The 23,070-nt window shown below is 44.7% G+C and overlaps 3 protein-coding genes across 3 annotated transcripts; 2 read left to right on the top strand and 1 right to left on the bottom strand.

Annotated features, from left to right (window-relative positions):
• Window positions 1-397: 397 nt before the first annotated feature.
• LOC144892162 (limbic system-associated membrane protein-like) lies at window positions 398-14,997 on the bottom strand. The gene is made up of 5 exons (XM_078777414.1): window positions 14,577-14,997; window positions 7,902-8,180; window positions 1,190-1,474; window positions 572-817; window positions 398-438 (listed from the first exon to the last, which is right to left on the bottom strand). The coding sequence occupies exons 1-5, from the start codon at window positions 14,683-14,685 to the stop codon at window positions 398-400; spliced, it is 960 nt and encodes a 319-aa protein (XP_078633540.1). The 5' UTR covers window positions 14,686-14,997.
• On the top strand, window positions 3,232-5,107 carry LOC144891977 (uncharacterized). The gene is made up of 4 exons (XM_078777102.1): window positions 3,232-3,551; window positions 3,849-4,224; window positions 4,546-5,069; window positions 5,104-5,107. The coding sequence occupies exons 1-4, from the start codon at window positions 3,232-3,234 to the stop codon at window positions 5,105-5,107; spliced, it is 1,224 nt and encodes a 407-aa protein (XP_078633228.1).
• LOC137422211 (uncharacterized) lies at window positions 5,104-6,401 on the top strand. The gene is made up of 2 exons (XM_078777214.1): window positions 5,104-5,312; window positions 5,532-6,401. The coding sequence occupies exons 1-2, from the start codon at window positions 5,161-5,163 to the stop codon at window positions 6,106-6,108; spliced, it is 729 nt and encodes a 242-aa protein (XP_078633340.1). The 5' UTR covers window positions 5,104-5,160; the 3' UTR covers window positions 6,109-6,401.
• Window positions 14,998-23,070: the final 8,073 nt, after the last annotated feature.

Here is a 23,070-nt window from a genome sequence, read left to right as displayed (position 1 = left end):
GAAAAAAATTCTAGCTATAACTTTTGAACAAATAAGCGTCGAGACTTCAAATCAGTGCGAAATTGTTCTTCGTCAAATTATCTTTCAGAATTGTGCTCTCAGGTATGATGTGCGACCTCTCGTGCCATATTCATCTTCATTGATGCAATTAATGCACAAATATGGTCATTAAATATCCTAATAATCAAAAATAATGAAAGTATGGATAATGGCAATGTATGTGACATAATAGGGTGAAGGCATGATAGGGGTGTCTGGGCCATAACAGCAGTGGGTCAAAATAGTAGCGTTTTCAATTAACGATTGTATTTTTGGTCAGGATGACCGAACGAGGCAAGACTATGCGATCTATGAATGCTGTTTGTTTATAAAGATTTACACGTGCAAATAAAAACATTCAATTCAAATCATTCACCTTCTTGCGGTTTCCATTTCTTTCTGTAGATACAGATTCCAATGGTAACAAGAAGAAGAAATAGGCAAAGGGAAGTTGACCATGCAACCACAGTAAAGATGATCTGAGGATTCTTTCTTCCTGATCCTTCATATAAAATGTATGCCCGTGCTGTACCGTGAATATTCTTCACCAAGCAGGTGTAGTTTCCTTCTGGATCATCTTCTGTTCGTTTCAAAAAACTGAGATATCGTATCTTGTTTTGATCAATTGCAACCAGTGTGGCCTCACTCCCATTAACCTTGCGTCCATGTGGGTTCATCCACGTGATAGTTGGACTCGGTTTGGCCTTAGCTTCACAAAGCAGCCCCCAAGAGGTGCTGGAGTTCAACTCTGGCTGGATCCGCAGGATCTTCGGACGCACTGAGGGACCAAATAAATATAATTAATATAAATTACAATACAATGCAGAACATCAACAACAATTTTACTTCACATGACCCGAATATACCAAAGACTAAACAAAACAATATTTATCAAAATTCCTCATCAGATGATAATTAGCACGTCTGTATAGAATTATAAACTTGCCCTGATGTACAATAGAAATGTTTATCCATCACAACAAAAGTGTTCAAGTTTCTGCCTCAACTCTTCAAAAGTGACAAAGTTGAATGGAAATGAGATCCTCAGGGTGAACGGAAGAGTTGGAATAAACAAAATAAGAAGAATGAGGCACGAGGAGATGGACGAGACAATCACAAACCACAAGACCTCCCCCGTTCGGTGCCTTACTGGAGGGTATGTCGAAGATCACATTCCCCGTGGCGTTTCCACAGTTGTTCTTCACCAAGCAGGTGTAGTTTCCTTCTGGATCATCTTCTGTTCGTTTCAAAAAACTGAGATATCGTATCTTGTTTTGATCAATTGCAACCAGTGTGGCCTCACTCCCATTAACCTTGCGTCCATGTGGGTTCATCCACGTGATAGTTGGACTCGGTTTGGCCTTAGCTTCACAAAGCAGCCCCCAAGAGGTGCTGGAGTTCAACTCTGGCTGGATCCGCAGGATCTTCGGACGCACTGAGGGACCAAATAAATATAATTAATATAAATTACAATACAATGCAGAACATCAACAACAATTTTACTTCACATGACCCGAATATACCAAAGACTAAACAAAACAATATTTATCAAAATTCCTCATCAGATGATAATTAGCACGTCTGTATAGAATTATAAACTTGCCCTGATGTACAATAGAAATGTTTATCCATCACAACAAAAGTGTTCAAGTTTCTGCCTCAACTCTTCAAAAGTGACAAAGTTGAATGGAAATGAGATCCTCAGGGTGAACGGGAGAGTTGGAATAAACAAAATAAGAAGAATGAGGCACGAGGAGATGGACGAGACAATCACAAACCACAAGACCTCCCCCGTTCGGTGCCTTACTGGACGGTATGACGAAGATCACATTCCCCGTGGCGTTTCCACAGTTGTTCTTCACCAAGCAGGTGTAGTTTCCAAAGGTGGGCGGTCCGCTTCGAAAGTCCGCTTATCCGCTTATCCGCTGCAGCGGACTAACGTTTTCGAAGCGGATAAGCGAATCGGAACAACCCCCGGAAACCGAAGCGGATAAGCGTAAGCGGACTACCGAAAAATTAAAGCTCATCGCGATTCGCCAAATCAGCTGTTAGCCTGAGCCGTTACTCTAGAATTGTGAATATTTATTTAAGTGAATAATCTATCTATAATTCCAGTAATCTCTGTGTGTTTGTTTGTTTGTCTGTGACCGCTGTTTCTCGACAACCACGGGTCCGATATACTTTAAACTTGCCAGGTATATTGCTGGGGACCCGAGGATGTGCCTTTTCAAGGTTTCATATTAATCGGACAATTACTTACCGAGCTATGTCCAAAAAACGATTCAACCAATCAGAGAGCAGCGAGCTATCGCGTGTGCCGAACGTGGCGAACACACTCTGCCTCGGATGGCACATTTGAGAGCGTATTCATTTATTTCACGTTTGCAAACTATGTTGGCGCTATGTTGGCGTTAAACTATGTTTTAAAACTAATAATAAAACTAATAAAAACTAATTTGCGATTCATCGTAACTGCGATATACGACCTTCCGGAGCTCCTGTGAGAGCGTGCGCCATTACGGATAGTACGGGTACGTGCATGCCATATGTTGGCGTTAAACTATGTTTTAAAACTAATTAAACGGACAAATTTCATGTCATGTTTCATGTAAATAGAGGGGGGGGGGGGGATTGTCACTGTACTCGCAAGCCGTTCGCCGTTCGCTTTGGCGTTGCGAATGAACCAAACCATTTCATGTAAATAGAGGGGGGGGTTCTACCGTACTCGCAAGCCGTTCGCTTTGGCTTTGCGAATGGACCAAACCATTTCATGTAAATAGAGGGGGGGGGGGTTCTGTGGTCGTTACTGCCACGTGGTTTCAAAGTTTTTTTTTGTTGTTGTTGTTTGCACGCATGTTTTTTTGCACGCACGTACGGGCAAGCACGTACGGGCAAGCACGTACGTGCGGGCACGCCCTAGTAAGTGAAAACTGAATATTTTATTGGACGCTAGAGCGGCAATACGTCAAGATTGAGAGATTTCTGACTCTCCAGCCCAGCGGCAGTGCCAGGGACAGGCACACGAGCGACGCAAACCAGCAGTCCCAGCACAGCGACATCCACAACCCGGCGGTCAACATGATGGGGGACGTGGAGGACAGTCACGAGATCTGCGCCCTGACCCCTCAGCTCGCGCGCAGCGAGAGCAGGATGTCGCTGGACTCAATCGAGTCGGCTGAGATCAACGTGACAATGGACACAGACAATTCCAGCCTCAGCCAGAAGTGGAGGCACATCGCCCCCTTCTTCAAGGTCGTGGACAGCAAGGCCACGTGCACCAAGTGCTCAAAGACACTGAAAGCCCAGCCCGGATCAAGTTCAAACTTGAAGGTGCACTACCAGAGGTACCACGCTGCCCAGCACAACGACCTCAAGGCGGCCCTCGACGGCGGCAGCAGACGCGGCCGCCACAAGTCCTTCCAGGACATGGCCGGCGCCAGGAGGCAGGCCAGCATCGAGGAGACCTTCAAGGAGAAGTTCAGCCAGAAGAAGTTTCTCGACCTTTACTATAGGTAGGTAATTTTATATTTTAATTAAACTCATTTTCATTTGTCAACTTAAAGTAAGAATATATTAATAACTTCGGAATAAATCGGTCCGTTCTATTCCGATTTAATCGGAATTTATCGGATTCAATCGGAGGCACGTTAATAATTATAAATTCAATGTTAAAGTTTTTTTGACTGTTCAAAAATATCTTTCAACAATTTATATGTCTCATATAAATAATTTATATGAGACATATAAATTGTTAAGAGTTTTCATTCATTATATCAATTTATAATAAATTGATATAATGTATAATTCAGGTCCTTCATTGGCTGCATGAAGCCCGCCTCGGAGACAGACAACGAGCACAACAGGGCCCTGTGGGCGTACGCCTGCCCACAGTTCCAGGTCCCCTCCCGGCGGAAGCTCACTCGGGACATCAGGGCGATGGGGGACCAGGCCAAAGCCGACCTGACGGACCTCCTCGCCAAACAGGAGTTCGTCGCCACCACGGCCGACAGCTGGTCGGCAAGCAACAGGGCCTTCCTGGGGATGACGGTGACCTGGCTGGAGAGGGTCACCTTCGAGAGGCAGTCCGCCGTCCTCGGGATCAAGGAGATCACCGTCAGCCAGACGGGCCAGTACCTGGTAGAGGCGATCTCCGAGCTGCACGATGACTTCGGCATCAAAAGAAAGGTGTGTAAACTCTGTAGTTTTAGAATTTAAAATTGTTTACAAAATTTATTTTCAATAGATTACAATTAACAATAAAAGTATGCGTTTTTTATGACAGTGTTTAAATATAATAGTCAAGATTAATTAGATTATTCAGGCAACTTAAAATGAATTGTTTTAGCAAAATATAATGTGTATTAAGTGACGTATTACAGTAATACGTCACCTAATACACATTATATTTTGCTAAAACAATTCATTTTAAGTTTGAAAACTTTTAATATTAACTGTAAGTGAAAAATGGAAAAAAACGTTGTTTTAAAACAGTATTTTGCTTTTCAGGTTGTCAGCACCACCACTGACAACGGCGCCAACTACATCAGCGCCTTGAATCACTACGGGGCCCTCGGGCACGATGACGAGCAGCTAGACGTGGTGGAGGTGGACCCAGAGGTGGTGCAGACCAACACCATCCTCGTGGTGGACGCCCTGGAGGAGGTGGACCAGCAGGAAGAGGTGGTGCACGTCCCCAAGCATCGCCGCTGTGCGGCACACACAGTGAACCTGCTGGCCTCCAGGGACGTCGAGAAGGTGCCCGGCTGGAGCGGCCAGCCCAGGCCGGCCTTCAGCAAGCCGGCCGCCAAGGCCCAGGGCCTGTGGAACGCCCAGAACAGGAAGACAGTGACCGCCAATGACATTAAGACGGCCCTGGGCAAGAAGCTTGTGACCCCCGGCGTCACCAGGTGTAACTCTAGCCACGACGCCTACAAGTGCCTGCTGACCGAGGTGCTTGACATGGACAAGAGGAACAACCTGAACCAGATCTGTCAGCGGCAGCACCCCCACCCCCTGCCGCACATCACGGAGTACGACGTGCAGATCTGGTCAGAGTACGTCAAGGTGACCGCCCCCCTCGCCGCCTGCCTAGACGTACTCCAGGACGAGGAGAAGGCCTACATGGGGTGCCTTCTCCCCCACCTCCAGGTGCTCAAGGACTCCCTGGAGGCGCTGTCCATCGACGGCAGCATCGTCCACGCCCAGAACCTGGTGGCCAGCCTCCTCCAGCAGCCGTCCTGCGCCAGGAAGGGAACAAAGGGCTTTGATGGCAGGTTAGTTCTTATATTATTATTATATTTTATCGCAACGAGTTGAAAATTAATAAGTGCTTCTTTCTTCTTATATTATATTATTATTAAATGATTTAAAAATCCTTGCCGGTCTAATGATTCATTTGAAATGAATTAAAATCAGTTGAATGACATTTAATTTTTCAATTTACAAATCTGAAATTATTTGACATTTGTTTTATAACTTTTCTTTTACTTCAGGTTCAGCCACCTCTTCGTGGACATGGACCTTTTGATGGCCACGGCGCTGCACCCCCAGCACAAGCTCGCCACGGTCAGGGCCATCTGCAGGAGGCAGAACAACGACGCCATCTGCGACCTGGTGAGGGACAAGCTCATCAGGGACCTGCTCGCCCTCGTCCTGCCTGACGAGCACCTGGACCCTGCCCCCCAGCAGGGACCCCAGCCCGGCTCGAGCAGTACGGACTACCTGTTCGCCATGGAGGAGGGGCAGCAGGAGGAGAACCTCGAGGAGAAGATCAGGGAAGAGGTCAACAACTGGTCGAGGAAGCCGCTGAGGGGGAACCCGGGGCTCTCGCCCAATCTCTTCCCGCTCGAGATCCGTGATGCTTGGGTAACTCTATTTCTCAGGCATAACACGCCGCTCCCGAGCTCTGCCTCGGTCGAGCGCGTGTTCAGCTACGGGTCGGACATCCTCAGGCCTAAGAGGTCGGCCCTGGCTGCACCGAACTTCGAGGCCCTCGTCTTCATGAAGGGCAACCTCCAAATCCTCAAGAAGGCCCACGAGGTGGAGGTGGAGGAGGAAGACGAGGACTAGTCAACAGACTGCTAGTCTGTTGACTAGTAGACTCTCTTGTCAAAGAAAGGATGGGCAAATTGATTTTTCTTTAATGTTACTTGCATATATTAAAATTATATTTAAATTAACTGTAGAGTAGAGTAGAGTCGAGTGGAAAACTTTATTTCAATAAATTTTGAATAAATTTTATTTAAATAAAAATGTATATTTTTGATCTTAAAAGCTTTGTTTGTCTTTGTAGTAGTTAGAAATGGCTATTTAGGCTTAAAAAGCATTAAATTCCCTTTAGAAACGTCAAAAATCGCTTTAAAAACGTCGAAGCGCTTTAAAAAAAAATCGAATCGAAGCGGATAAGCGGATAAGCGGTAAGCGGACTAAGATTTTCGGCCGCTGAAGCGGATAAGCGAATCGGACTACACGGGCTGGCGGAGCGGATAAGCGGTAAGCGGACTTAAAATTTTCCGAATCGCGCCCACCTATGCTAGTTTCCTTCCGGATCATCTTCTGTGCGGTTCAAAACACTGAGATATCGTATCTTGTTTTGATCAATTGCAGCCAGTGTGGCCTCACTCCCATTAACCTTGAGTCCATGTGGGTTCATCCACGTGATAGTTGGACTCGGTTTGGCCTTAGCTTCACAAAGCAGCCCCCAAGAGGTGCTGGAGTTCAAGTCTGGCTGAATCCGCAGGATCTTTGGACACACTGTGGGACCAAATAAATATACTTAATTTGGCCGAGGTTGAGATCATTTATTCCTGTAACATGAAACACCTTGCATATGCATGCCTACAGAAAACAGACTTATGGAATGCCGGCTATATTTTCCATCCAATCATCATGCAACTTCATTGAAAAGTGTCCATGCTAAGGTGCTCCCATGTTGAAAATGTTGCGCAAATCGCTCAAGTCATTGCATTAAAACGAATTTAAAAGCGAATAAAGGTGAAAAAGTGAGGGGTGGGTGGAAGAAAAAAAAGATTTCCTGCTACATGAAACACTGCAACCAATTCCTGGAGATAAATGATTTTTTGGAATGCTGTCCGCCGCATTTTCCATCCAATCATAATGGAAATCTGCATGAAGATAGATTTTACCATTGCAAACATTTCTTGTTAAGTGAACTTGGTTGTGGGATGGCTTTGAAGGCCACAAAATACAAGTTGATGAATCTTTCCTTCGTGTTGGGAAAGGAGGTGCACAGAGCACACTGCACAAGCATATCTACACTTGCCACTGGAGAGCTCAAATTTTCCGAGCCTGAATTTAAAAATCTGTGTGGAATAATTGGTGCCGTTGTGGTACAACAGACAACATAGAAGACAATGAAGACTAAAATATTATCCTGAACTTTGTGAATGACCAGAACTTTCAGTGAGGTCCTTTTTCATCGCAGTCACACAAGGGCCTCGGCAGACGTTCCACAACCTGGTCACAGCTGGTTGTGGACATCTATTAATCGTATAGATTATAATACATGGCAGAACATCAACAACAATTTTACAATTGTACTTTACAATACCCTAATATACCACAGACTAAACAAAACAATATCTATCAAAATTCCTCATCAGATGATAATTAGCACGTCTGTATAAAATTATAAACCTGCCCTGATGTAAAATAGAAATGTTTATCCATCACAAAAAAGTGTTCCAGTTTCACCTCAACTCTTCAACAGAGATGAAGTTGAGTAGAAATGACATAAATATGGCAAACGGAAGAGTTGGAAGAATCAAAATGAGAAGAATGATGCACAAGGAGATGGACGAGACAATCACAAACCACAAGACCTCCTCCGGTCGGTGCCTTACCGGAGGGTATGACGAAGGTCACGTCCCCCATGGCGTTCCCATGCTTGTTTTTCACCAAGCAGGTGTAATTTACTTCTGGATCTTCTTCTGTGAGGTTCATCGAACTGTGATATTTCATCTTGTTTTGAACAATTATTTGACTCCTTGTAATCTTTCTCCCAATAACAAGTTGTCCGTGTGGGTTCAACCATGAGATGTTTGGACTCGGCTTGCCCTCGGCCTCACAAACCAGACTCCAAGGGTTCACATCTGATCTCATCTTCAGGATTTTCGGACGCACTGTGGAACCACAGAAACACATTCTGTTTAAAGTTCTACACTGTGTTACATCAAACACTGGTAAAGTTTATGCTTTGGTGAATTAACCCTTTAAAAGTATTATTCTTCATAAAATCTGAAACAATTTCCTGTAAATGTGTCGATCCACATCGTAACTACCAAGGATGTTCCAGAATTTTCTATTTGGTTATAACTTCAGATTAACTGCAGTAAACTTGTTAAAATTTACATTTTTATCCTCACATGTTCATAATTTAATGACCAACTTGTAGTGAAATTATACCAAAGTTGAACCGAGGAGAGTTACTCGCTTCGGCCACTGAAGGGCATCTATAAAACCTGGGACGTCCGCGACGCGAAGCCACACCTGTGACATTTACTTTACATGTAGTCGTGAATGGTACGTATATGCTAGACTCGCACATATATGCTAGACTAGCTTGCTTTGTCTATTATTATCGGTCCGCTCAGTATGATACCAAGATCCTGATATCTACTGCATGATTGTATTTTACAGGATGATGTCAAAGATCTAATTGAGATTAAACCTACCTTTGGGACAAGTTGTGGATCTGGTTGATTTCCACAACACTTAATCTCAATTAAGATCTACGGAAGTGGCGGGACACAAGATGATCAACGTACCGATACTCGGCTCCGACCCACAAGCTGAGGAGTCGGGCTCGGTGTTCGCTCACTGGCTCAAAACGCTGAAGAACCAGTTCGGCGCCCATGATGCCGTACCCACCACTGAAACGGAGCTGTCTGTGCTACAGACCAAAGTCGACCACAACGTTTACAGGAGCATTGTTCGATGTACGACGTACGATACCGCCGTGGCAGAACTAAAGCGACTCTACATTAAGAAACGGAGCGTGGTGTACAACCGGCATCTGCTCGCCACGCGACGTCAACAGCCAACCGAGTCGATCGACCGCTTCGCTCAGGAGCTGCGGCACCTCCTCGCGGACAGTACTCAAGAGGTACGGACACACGAGCAAGTCCAGGACGATCTTGTCCAAGACGCTTTCGTCTCTGGAATCAGCTCTACAGATCTGAGACTCAGGCTCCTGGAGACAGCTGACCTAACGTTTGCGGAGGCTCTGCGGGTGGCCAACGTTTACACTGAGGCCCGGAAACAATCCACCGCTTATGACCACTCTCGGATCGTTGCGGCGACTACTCAACTCGCGCGATTGGAGAGGGCTACCGCCGAGGATACGGGTGCGGACTCGACTACGGCCGAGTCCCTGGCCGCTCCCGAGGTGGACTCGGATTCCGGCCTAGCAGCAGCTACAGCAGCCAGGCCCAGGCCTGACCGGAACGCGACGTGTTACTTCTGTGGCAACCGGCAGCATCCCAGGTCAGCGTGTCTGGCTCGGGAAGCCATATGCCATTTGTGTTCTACGAAAGGACACTTTGCTAAAGTCTGCAAGAAGGCCGCGCGGGGCACACGAGCACGCGCGACCTTGAATGGGCTTATCGCGGAGCCAGCGGACCGAGCACGGAGCAGGGCGCCTCACCCGGCCTTGATGAGCTGTCCTCCTCCTCCCGGGCCCCTGGCTGCACGCATGTCCTTGGTGAAATACATCGGGCCGCCACAACAAATGTCGCGAACGCGACCAGCCGCGGAGCGATCGACCTTGACTGGCGTTTGAACACCTTCCTCAAACAAACAAATAGTTCCGGCTTTGAAAGCTCCTCCTATTGTGCATGCGCATGCGCCATCTGACGGCAGTGAAAGTACAATTGACTGCGATCTTTCGCACGTGACACGAGCGCCCTCTGACGGCAGCTCGTACGACCTACACGCTCTTGATCGAGCACATGTTGACTGCGATCTTTCGCACGTGACACGAGCGCCATCTGACGGTGGCTCGTACGAACTACACGCTCTTGGATCGGCACGTCCAACTATGCGTTTGGCACGGGGGCCCTCCGGAGGCTCCTTCGACGACCGGAAAACTGCAGCCGGTGTGGGATCCACGCATGAGGCGCGATCTTCTTGCTCGGACGGCGCAATACCTGCCGGATCTTCTGGCCTTGATCAGGCCATTATCCCGCTCTTGGTCGAAGGCATTTTTGCATGGGCCCTAATCGACACAGGATCTACGGATAGTTTCATCGATCAGCGGCTGGTGCGTCAACATGGTTGGCCGGTCATCGGGACTACACGACGGATGTTCATGGCCTCCCAGGGACTTCGGCTCAGCACGAAGGGGGAATGTCGATTAAAACTTGTGATAAAGGGACGCATGTTTTCCGATGTACATCTCATGGTCTTGCCTGCCTTATGTGCTGACATCCTGTTAGGACACGATTTCCTTAAGCGACATGGACGTTTGGAAATTGAATTCAGTGGGACGGACACGCTTGCTGTGTGTGCACTCGCGAAAATGGAAATTGAGCCTCTTTCGCTGTTCCCCAACCTGACCACTGACTGCGCTCCTGTAGCAGTAAAGTCGTGGCGCTACTCACGAGTGGACGCGCAATTCATTGCGGAAGAAACGGCCCAACTCTTAAAGGACGGTGTTATCGAACCTAGCTGGTCGCCGTGGCGGGCCCAGGTCTTAGTGGTGCGAAGTGAGGCCCATCGCCGGCGCATGGTAATCGACTACTCACAGACGGTTAATTGCTTTACACAGCTGGACGCCTACCCCTTACCGGGGATGGACGCGCTAGTACGACTGGTGGCCCAGTACTCCGTCTACAGCACTCTCGATCTGCGTAGTGCGTATCATCAGATCCCCATCTCTAGGGCTGATCGCATCTACACCGCCTTTGAATCGGGTCAAAGGTTATACCAGTTCACCCGATTGCCTTTTGGGCTAACGAACGGGGTCGCCTATTTTCAGAGGGCTATGGACGACCTCGTTACTAAGGAGAACTTGACAGATGTCTTTGTCTATCTGGACAATCTTACGGTTTGTGGGTATGACCAGGAGCATCACGATGCTAATCTGAGGCACTTCCTCGAGGTCGCACATCGGTATCGCCTAACCATGAATGAGGCTAAGTGTCGTTACTCTCAACGCATGATAGATCTTCTGGGGTACACCGTGACCCATGGCTCTGTCTCTCCGGATAAGGAGCGGCTGCGACGTTTGCTCGATATGGCCCCGCCCGGCGATCGAGCTTCGCTGAAGCGTGCTCTCGGGCTGTTCGCCCACTATTCGAAGTGGGTGCAAAATTTCTCCGCGAAGCTCCGCCCCCTCGTGGCCTGCGACATGTTCCCCATGAGCCCGGCGGCCTTGGCGGCCTTCGGGGGCCTTAAGGCCGACATCGCTGGCGCCGCTGTGGCGACAATCGACGAGAGCGAATCTTTCGTCGTAGAAAGTGATGCCTCGGATCATGCGATAGCGGCAACTCTCTCCCAATGGGGGCGCCCGGTGGCTTTCTTGTCGCGGACTCTCACCTCCGCTGAGCGGAGGTGAGAGTCCGCGAAAAGAAAGCGTATGCGATCGTCGAGTCGATTCGGCGGTGGTGACCGTACTTACTCGGGCGATGCTTCCAAATCATCACGGACCAACAAAGCATTGCGTTCATGTACGACACCTTACATGCTCAACGTATTAAGAATGAGAAAATCACTCGCTGGCGTATCGAACTCGCTGACTTCTGCTACACCATCAAATACCGCCCGGGGAAGGACAACCTGGTCACCGACGCCTTATCGAGGCCGGCTACGTGCGCGGGGATCGTAACTTTGGAGGGGCTGCACACTCTGCACGACACTATGTGTCATCCAGGGGTGACGCGTTTTGCTCATTTTGTGCGTAGTAGTAATCTGCCGTACTCGGTTGAGGACATCCGCCGGATCTGCCGTGACTGCGCTATATGTGCGGAACTCAAACCGCATTTTTACAACCCTCCCATGGGGTCGCTGGTTCGGGCTACTAGACCGTGGGAGAGATTGGCAATGGATTTCAAAGGACCGTTGCCGGTGTCGAGCAACTCTCGTGATCTGCTCACTATCGTTGATGAGTACTCGCGATTCCCCTTTGCTTACACATGCGGGGATATGATGGCTGCCATGGTCATACGGTGCCTGCAGAATTTGTTTTCTATGTTTGGGTATCCGGCCTACGTGCATACCGATCGGGGTGCGGTGTTCCTGTCGCAGGAGGTGAGGTTTTTTGCTCCAAAATAATGTTGCTTCGAGTTACACCACACCGTACAGACCCCAGGCGAATGGGCAGATCGAACGCTTCAATGGGATTATATGGAGGGCCGTCACGCTAAGCCTCCGGACCCTCGGCCGTGGTCTCGATAAATGGGCTTGGTCGCTACCTGCGGCTCTGAACTCGATCCAGGCTCTCCTATGTACGGCCACCAACCAGACTCCTCACGAACGACTGTTCCACCACCCTAGAAGCTCAGGTAGTATCCGATCTTTACCCCACTGGCTCGCTGAGCCGGGGCCGGCTTATCTCAAACGAGCGGTGCGCACGAGCAAGTACGACCCCTTTGTGGATAAGGTGCAGGTACTCCAGGCTAATCCCGAGCATGCTCGTGTGCTGACGGCAGATGGACGCGAGTCCACTGTCTCCGTACGCCATCTCGCCCCTTGTGGAGTCATCAACCCTTATAGGGATATCGACGAACCGATCTACGAGTCTATGGACTCCACCGAAGCTTCCTCTATGGAACCTTTGCCGTCACCTCTGTCGTCACCTACACCCCTGCCTGAAGGCTGTGAGGTCCCCCCTCCGACACCTGCCTCCAGCGGCTACTCCGACGGGGACTCCGGGCTTGGGGACGCCACACCCGGTAGTTTCCGGACGCGGGCTGGCAGGGTAGTTCGCCGCCCCGACCGCTACGGGTGGACCGACTGACATGGAATGACGTACCCTAATCAATTAATGCTGATGCACGCTTACGATCTGCCTAGCGGCAGTATAGTTCTAACGGCGGGGAGAATGTAGTGAAATTATACCAAAGTTGAACCCAGGAGAGTTACTCGCTTCGGCCACTGAAGGGCGTCTATAAAACCTGGGACGTCCGCGACGCGAAGCCACACCTGTGACATTTACTTTACATGTAGTCGTGAATGGTACGTATATGCTAGACTCGCACATATATGCTAGACTAGCTTGCTTTGTCTATTATTATCGGTCCGCTCAGTATGATACCAAGATCCTGATATCTATTGCATGATTGTATTTTACAGGATGATGTCAAAGATCTAATTGAGATTAAACCTACCTATGGGACAAGTTGTGCATCTGGTTGATTTCCACAACACAACTCATGTAATTATGATTAGGAAATGTATCAAAATCAAGGAAATCGTTTGATGAATGAAACTTGTGAGTATGTTCGTTGGAATCCTCTGCATTTACATGAGTTACCTGCACTGTAACAACTTGATTCAGGTGTTCAGGTATTTAAAAAAAAGGGGAAGAAAGTTGTAGATTGGATTTATACAACACCTTTTATGGTAAAAACTGCCTTAAAGGATTTCCTTCTATTAAAACTACAACAGTATTGGAAGAACACATACCTCCGCCAGAATGAACAGTTTATGTTTTATATTCCACAGACAGGCCAGATCTGGATCCAGATCTGAACCAAAATCGAATCGGCTTGTTGTTGTTAACGACACAACTCAACCAGCAAGTTTTGTCATAACTCCTCCACAACTTTTTGAAATATCATGCTAATCTGTTTTGGCCCCATCTCTCAATGGTGAAAATTCACTCATATCCGGATCCGGACTCGGATCTTCACCAAAACCGAATCTATTCGTGCTTTTCACACACCAAACCTGTGCACCAAGTTTTGTCTGAAACCATCCATATCGTTTTGAGATATGGAGTTATATATCGTTTTTAGCTCAATCACTCAATGGTAAAGAATCACTTAATAAATTCTAGTATCTGAATCCAGATCTTCACCAAAATCTAATCATTTCGTCCTTGACAAATACCGAAACTTTCCACCAAATTTCATTCAAATCCGACCACACATTTTTGACATATCCTGTTCACCGACAGACAAACAGACACAGGTGAAAACATAACCTCGGTCCACCTTTGGTGGCGCAGGTAACAAAAGTTGTTTCACATCGTGTAACAGTGTAAATAAAAGTGACGTTCACTTAATATGCATTCAAAACACTTTATAAATAACATGATACAAACTTTCTACAAAGTCAGTTTTCAAACAATTCGACATAAATGTTAAATTAACAAGATACAAGTGCTATGTAGGTCTTATGTTCAAAATTATATTCTTTACTTTCAATATCAACTCACAATTGTAAATTTTGTTGTTGTTCTTTTTATAATCATTATTATTATTATTATTAATGACTGAGAACATTATAAATTGCAGCAAAAACCGAGAACACATTTTGATGGTAATTTCAAGTTGATATACTTTACATTTACTCACCATCGACTTGAAGGTTTGTTCGTTTTGTGTGACGTGTTTCAAATCCATTTGTATGTCCATTTGACTCTCTCCATTCAAACCGACACACGTACATCCCCTCATCCTCCATTGTCAGGTTTCTGATCCTCACCGAGCAATCACCTTTACGTGGGTTCTCTACAGGTTTGATCCTGTTTATTAAATGCCCAGATTGGGAATCTGATGAATTGCTGTAAACTAAAATTTTTTGGGGGATTTCTTTGTTCAATTTGTACAACAAGAAATGTAGAGATGTGAATGTGCTTGGTTTACTGTGACTAAACCGACAGGTAAGAACTACATCCTCGCCCCAAAAACCGATCACTTCCTGATCTGCACAAATTCCAATTTTAACCCTTCTAGATCTTTCCTCAATTGTACAGTTTTCCGTGTCCAGAATTCGTGATTCTGTGGGAAATAAAAACACCACCAGCACTTATGTTGATAATCACCAAGTTGGTCATTCTGTAAAATCTATAAACAACTAACACGAAGATATAAAACAGTTACAACCCAAAAAGGAAGTTTAAAAGTTTAATTTTTGATTGAGGAAATGTATTCAAAACGTAAAAAAATCGAAAAATAGCAAAAACTGGAAAAACAACAACCAGATGAGGATTTTATCCAAAGACAAAGTTTCCGAAGATTCATCTGAGACAAAATGTCTATAAAGTGACATCTAAATATAATGTACGTGTGGAATAGGGAAGCGGTGATTTGGCAAGATTAATACATTTATAATTGATAAAGAAAGAGAAAAAGGAGGTAAGAGTAATATTAGGGTAAGATTCAAGCTCAGGACTACAGACTTTGTGTTTTCCGTGAGGCCGAGTGAAACAAGATCGAGGGAGGCCATATATGTCCATATAAGTAAGGATGGCCATATATGTAAGGAGGCCATATATGTAAGGATGGAGAAAATTTACCATGTTTGTGTACATAATAAATAGATGGTCAAAGTTATGGAATTGTCAATTCGTTATGGTAATTGTGAACACTTTAAATAGGTTTTGTTTGAAATACATGAAGGTCTTCCATCAAATTAAATTAACGTTTAATAAGGGAGAGGGAGTGGTGTGGGGTCATGGATGATCAGAAAAGTAATAAATGACTTACCGGTTATTACAGATCCCGAGATCATCATCAGAAGAGCGGGATAAATGATAAAGATCATTGTCTGAAGGGAGAAGAAGATCCTCAAATTGGTGCCGATGTGAAATTGGTACCTGAGATCAGAGATTATGAATCGAGCACCGAGTTCCAGATCCCGATATCAAACACTCCCAATAACACCAAGAGCACTTGTGGACAATTCACTTCACATCCAATCAGAACGTTCCACAATCTCCTCCCACAAGGGGGCGGAGCCTGAACGATATCGAGGAGGTTTGAGACAAGAGAGGTCGAGGTGATAAAATAATAAAAACCGCAATTATCCCTCATGGACACTCATTGTTAGCATGTCTGAATTTCCTCATAATAAAAATACATTTGCAACTATTGTCCACAAACTAACTTTGGAGACATGTCTGCAGCTTTGTCAGAAAATGGAGAAGGAAGAAATCGAATGCGTTCAGATTGCAGAACTTGAACTGGGAACGTTTTGTCACATTTGTTCCACCAATCCTGATATTTTTATCCATGGGTTTTCCGGTAATTTCTCAATAATTAAAATTTCAGGATCTTTCATTGTGTCGATATTAAAGGATCTCAATCCCACACCTAATCCCTCCAGGATCTGGAATTAAAACGAATATGGTCTACAAAGTACACCCCAATGTTCTCAAACGAACAAACCAAACTAACCTTCGGGGCAGACTTCGTGATTCTGGGGCCCAGGGCAGAAGTCAAGGATAGGGCCCTCCACACCAACCCCCCAATCCCCACCACAGCCGCACACACCCCACCCCACACCCCCACCCACACACCCCAACCCCCACACCCCCTCTATTCCCACCCAACCCATTCTGAACAAGAATAAAGAGTCCAATTTTAACAATGCATGTCCCTTCAATAACACACCACAGTTTGCGATTTCACTTCACTCTATTCTCCAACATTCACCAACACAACACAGAAAATGTAGTGATTACAATGAAGAAGAAAATTAATAATATAACATGAATGTAATGTTTCTAAATTCATTTGACATCACAGTGTTAGTGCATTGTGTAAGGTTAAAAAATGACAAACTCGAGCTATAACTCGGAAATAATGAGGTTAGTGAGGTGCAAATGTTTTTACCTGTTAGTCCTAACGTTACCACTGCTGCTTCATTCTCCGTTTTACTATTGAAGAAATTGGAAACTGTTAAAAACTTTCATGTGACTTCTCATCTACTTTTAATTTTCTAGTTTTTCTGCAGCACTTCGATCATTTTGTTTCATCGCTTCCGGCTATCTTTGACTAGGGCCGAGGTAGGCCGTAAAATAACGTCACTCCATTGATGACGTGTGTGCATCAATTTTGAAAAAATAAATTACGACCGGGGAATCACGTTAGCTCATCTATCATGGGTCGAGGTTTGGGCGACATTACATCATTTACGTCATTACCTCAATTATCATGACGTAGTTGTTCCACAGTTCCCACATTTCTCGAGGGAGGGTATTTACTGCCCATGGCAATAGTATCGCCTGAGTGACTTGGAGGGAGACATAATTCCTAGAATAGACATAATTACTCGACTAGGCATAATTCCGAGACTAGACATAATTCCGAGACGAGACATAATTCCAAGACCAGACGTAATTCCTGGACGAGACGTAATTCCTGAACCAGACATAATTCCTAGACCAGACATAATTCCTAGACTAGACATAATTACTCGACTAGGCATAATTCCGAGACTAGACATAATTCCTAGACCAGACATAATTCCTAGACTAGACATAATTCCTAGACTTGACATAATTCCTAGACTTGACATAATTCCTAGACTAGACATAATTCCTAGACTTGACATAATTCCTAGACTTGACATAATTCCTAGACTAGACGTAATTCCTAGACTTGACATAATTCCTAGACTTGACATAATTCCTAGACTAGACATAATTCCTAGACTTGACATAATTCCTAGACTTGACATAATTCCTAGACTAGACATAATTCCTAGACTTGACATAATTCCTAGACTTGACATAATTCCTAGACTAGACATAATTCCTAGACTTGACATAATTCCTAGACTTGACATAATTCCTAGACTAGACGTAATTCCTAGACTTGACATAATTCCTAGACTTGACATAATTCCTAGACTTGACATAATTCCTAGACTTGACATAATTCCTAGACTTGACATAATTCCTAGACTAGACGTAATTCCTAGACTTGACATAATTCCTAGACTTGACATAATTCCTAGACTTGACATAATTCCTAGACTTGACATAATTCCTAGACTAGACGTAATTCCTAGACTTGACATAATTCCTAGACTTGACATAATTCCTAGACCTGACATAATTCCTAGACTTGACATAATTCCTAGACTAGACGTAATTCCTAGACTTGACATAATTCCTAGACTAGACGTAATTCCTAGACTTGACATAATTCCTAGACTTGACATAATTCCTAGACTTGACATAATTCCTAGACTAGACGTAATTCCTAGACTTGACATAATTCCTAGACTTGACATAATTCCTAGACTTGACATAATTCCTAGACTTGACATAATTCCTAGACTTGACATAATTCCTAGACTAGACGTAATTCCTAGACTTGACATAATTCCTAGACTTGACATAATTCCTAGACTTGACATAATTCCTAGACTTGACATAATTCCTAGACTAGACGTAATTCCTAGACGACATAATTCCTAGACTTGACATAATTCCTAGACTTGACATAATTCCTAGACTAGACGTAATTCCTAGACTTGACATAATTCCTAGACTTGACATAATTCCTAGACTTGACATAATTCCTAGACTTGACGTAATTCCTAGACTAGACGTAATTCCTAGACTTGACATAATTCCTAGACTTGACATAATTCCTAGACTTGACATAATTCCTAGACTTGACATAATTCCTAGACTAGACGTAATTCCTAGACTTGACATAATTCCTAGACTTGACATAATTCCTAGACTAGACGTAATTCCTGAACGAGACATAATTCCTGGACTCGACATAATTCCGAGACGAGACATAATTCCAAGACTGGACGTAATTCCTGGACTAGACGTAATTCCCAGACTAAACACAAATAACTAGTACGTATTGTGGATGTTGTCCTGTTTGTAAGTGGGCTAAGGCTAAATCACGTTGAATTTTCTAAGAATTGAATTCGTCCAATGGAAATATTCTCTGTCTGAGTGAAATGTAGCTTTCACTTTGATAACCCCTTCGATATCGTCAGGAGATAGCGGATGTACAAGATATTCATTATCTACTCTTGTGTGATCATGTAGCCCCTGATCCTCATCATTCACTCTTCTTCCTCAACATTGTGACCAACATTAATTTATTTATTCAGTTTGATTAATTTAGAGTTAATTAAACTGTTTTATTTTCGTTATCTTTGTCCTTACATCTCATTTTTATTGACCTTATTTTCCTGTCATTCTCGTTATCTTTAAGTTTCCACTTAACCCCAGCCTGTAGAGCTAACCGCCAGTATAGCGAAGCAACTCCTGGTTATTTGGTAATGTCTTCCTGGAAATTGAATAAAAGAAGAGAGAAGAAAAACTAAAAAGGAAGTTCTGCATCGACAATAGAACCACAAGAACAGAACACTGTACAGCAAATAAAAACCACAACAATCTGATAAATCAGGACTGTACATCTTTCACATTCACCATATTTAGAACATGTTTGATCCGCCAAGGATACACATTTAAAATGTTCTCCAACATGTAATTCATGAAGCATCACTTATTGTTTCAAAATTTGACGAAATGTCTCATTTTCCACGTTTAAAGTGAGATTAAGTGGGAGTAACCCCACTTTTGGCCTTTCCTTGGGTATCTTCATCTCAGCACCCAATTAGTGACCTCTCCAAGCATGCAAAAGAGAAAAATCCCACGTGGTAAAGAGAGAACGGTGTCCATGACAACAATTTCACTCCATTTTCATCAAATTGGATATTTTTGTGATTTGATTATTGCAAAAACATCAGGAATTTTTCAAAATATCAAATTTAAACTTACACAGCTTATTTGTACATTTGTAGTCTATGTGAATAAAATCAGGTCAAAATTCTTTAAAGGTCAAGTTCAAGGCCAATGCCATCCAAACATGTGAAACACATATATGGCAGCAATTATGAAACGCATCAACCAAATTTGTTTTGCACAACATTCAATCTTATGAAAAGCGTGGTGTTGGCTTCACGGATAAGGTGTCTCTGGCTTAAGGTAGCTGTTCTCGAGTTTAAGCTGCTATGGATTTCAGAGATATGGAGACTTAAGGTGTAAAAGTAGAATAATATGTTACGCAACTCATGACACTTGCCATCATACATGTTTGCACTTCCTCGAGAGGTCATGTGACAGTTTCAGGGAATTGTATTCCAAGCGGTGCCATGGACCGCGCACCAATACGTCTCTCTACATGCATGGGTTGCAGGGTGTTTCACGTATCAGGAATACATGGCCTCCCTCGATCTTGTTTCACTCGGCCTCACGGAAAACACAAAGTCTGGAGTCCTGAGCTTGAATCTAGCAGAATCAGGTTTGTGATTGTCCTGATCCTTGATCCTGATACAGTTTACGTTTTGTCTCCCACTGATAGGCTGGATCTGCATTGGGACCTGAACCAATATTGTTCTTGTCACCTACCCAACTACAACAACAACAACATCACATTTGTGCAGCACAAGGCTACGAGATGGCATCATTTGCCTATAATGGCATGGATGTGTCATTGATGCAATGCCCTCTATAGGTTTTGGAACGGTAGGAATTTGCAATGTGGCAAGGGTGCCGGCGATAGTTTGCTTACTCTTTGCGAAGGACACAGTGGGATGCCTATCATCTACTAACGAATACCTGGATATTGTTGTTTCATATGCAGGATGTGGCTGCTGGTTGCATCATTTCTCTGGAAGCGTGGCTGTGCCGTTGATGTCGTATGCCTGTTACAAGTAAGCTGGTACTCATTTTGCCGACCTCCGAAGAATGACAGGCTGAGTCAACCCACCCGGTGTTATGTCAATGGCACGACAGGGGCTTGAATTCAAGACCCTAACATCTTAAGCCAGTGACCTTGACCGTGAAGCCAACATCAGGCTTTGTCTGCAGAGGGTCGCCAAGTTTAACGTCCACCCAAGGGACGGCACACACATTCATGAACTACGCTGCATGTGAAACCCCGGGGTAACAGTTTATAGCTCCCTCTACCTTCTTCCTCCGCCCTTCTGTTGGCATTTCCCCTTTCTCCTGCTGTTCCCTTTGCAGTGTTGTGTCCTGATCTGTTAAGTGACCTTGCTCTTCCATGAGCCAAGACCTTGTATAAAAAAAAAAAAAAAAAAAAAATCCACCAAGTTTTGTCATAATCCGTCCACAACGTTGAAATACCAGGCCCGATCTCTCAATGGTAAATAATCACTTTTTTTTTTTTAAATAAAACATTCTCGCATCCGGATACAGATCTTCACCCAAATCGAATCAATTCATCCTTGCCACACACCCAACTTATCCACTAAGTGTCATCAAAATCAGTCCATAATTTTTTGATATGTACTGCTATTTTATTTTATTTTTATTTCCCCCCCAAAAAAGTGAATTATTTTTCTTTTTTATTTCATTTAATTTTTTGAGATATCTTTTTTGCAAACAAACAGACAAACAGGGGTGAAAACTTCACCTCCATCCACCTTTGGTGCCAGAGGTAGCCAGTGGGTTTCCAGGGCACACTCTGTGAGCTCCCGCTGTGTGCTCCATCACAGAAAATGTTTTGCACAATAATTTAAAAAGAGTAATGCTCCGCAAATGGCGAACACATGCTGGGCCAAATGTGACAAGTTTGGCTCAAAGAGGCCGAGAGAAGCCGTTTTTGATTGGCCGCATAGATTTGTGAATGAAGTCGTGTTTATGTGACCAACTGCATTGAAAGGAATCATCACACTTCGTTTTATTTAAATGGTTCAAGTTCTTTATAGGCCGCGTAAATTATTGAAAGATCAAAATCCTTCTTGCTTTCCTTCACGACACTCGACTAACATTGAAAATAACATGTCCCTGCCGATAAATTCTCAGTCACGAAACTAATTTAATTTTCCCCTCTCATCATCGCAGAAAGTGCCGCCCGATAAAATCCGGTGCCACACGCATCCCTGTGTTAATCATCTGAAATATGTCCTCCATCAAGTGGCTTCAGCAAAATTATTTGATGAAGTACCTCATTTGACTGGGCACCTGCCCTGTCATGCATTCACCTGACGTGGGTGAGCAACAGGTAGATGCACATGAGCCACGGTGATGGCCACTGCTACGTGGCTAGAAGGTACCGGGTATCCACTGTTATGTAACTACGGGTGATGGTACCTATCAGGGTAGCTAAAGCTGCTGCTGTTGGCAGGCCAAGCTGTGATGTTGGTAAAATTCTCCCTCGATACCAATATTACCTTGTTTCGCTCAACATTATTTATTTATGCAGTGAATAATGATAACATTTGTGCTAATTTTGAATCTTCTTTCTGAGTTTACTCACAAGAATTGTCTTACCACCTTTTTTTTTTTTTTTTTTGTATACAGAATCGAGGCTCGTGAAAGAGCTAACATTTATCACACAAACAAATCAAACAGACAAACAAAATATAAAAAAAGAGGGAGCGGTAGACAAGATGGGGAGAGAAGGGGAAGCACACAAACACAACATTTGAGAGCAGGGACATCGGGAGATGTGTGGGAGGGAGAGGGCTTGGGGGGAGGAGGCGTGCGAAGGGGGAGGGGGGTGGGAGAAGTATAAAATACAAGGACACCAAGGACTTCTAGGAAAGAAGTTGGTATTTCAAAAAAGTGGATTTGGGGTGAAATTAGCAGGGGTAGAAAAGATCAATGTTTGGAATTGGGGAAGATAAGAGATGGTGGTGAACAGCTGTTTTAAAGTCCTGGGGGGAGGAGTGGGATTGAAGAGAGTGAGGGAGTTTGTTCCAGAGGCGGGAGAAAAGAAGAATGAAGGGGTGAAGGTGAGCAGAGAGTCTTGATTTTGGCAGTTTAACCATAAGAGGGTTGCAGGTAGATCTTGTACGACCTGTAGGAATATTTGGGGGACAGAGCCCAGAGAGAGCTGGGGGGGGGGGGGGGCAAGGCCGGAGAGGAGTCGGTAGAAGACGGAAACACCACCAACCTGCCTGCAGTGAGTGAGTGAAAGGCCTTCGGAGTTAGCTTCATCACGGGAGATTCCGATGATTCTGAACGCTTTGGTTTCAACAGCGTGAAGCCGAGCTAGGTGTGAGGCAGGAGCACCAGCCCAGAAGGGAGAGCAGTATTCCATTGAGCTGCGGATGAAAGCC

The sequence above is a fragment of the Myxine glutinosa genome, chromosome 5 (assembly GCF_964187855.1).
Source record: "Myxine glutinosa chromosome 5, kmMyxGlut1.1, whole genome shotgun sequence".
Lineage (NCBI taxonomy): Eukaryota > Metazoa > Chordata > Myxini > Myxiniformes > Myxinidae > Myxine > Myxine glutinosa.
Note: the sequence above shows the minus strand (reverse complement) of the source record. Positions and strands in the feature narration are given on the sequence as shown.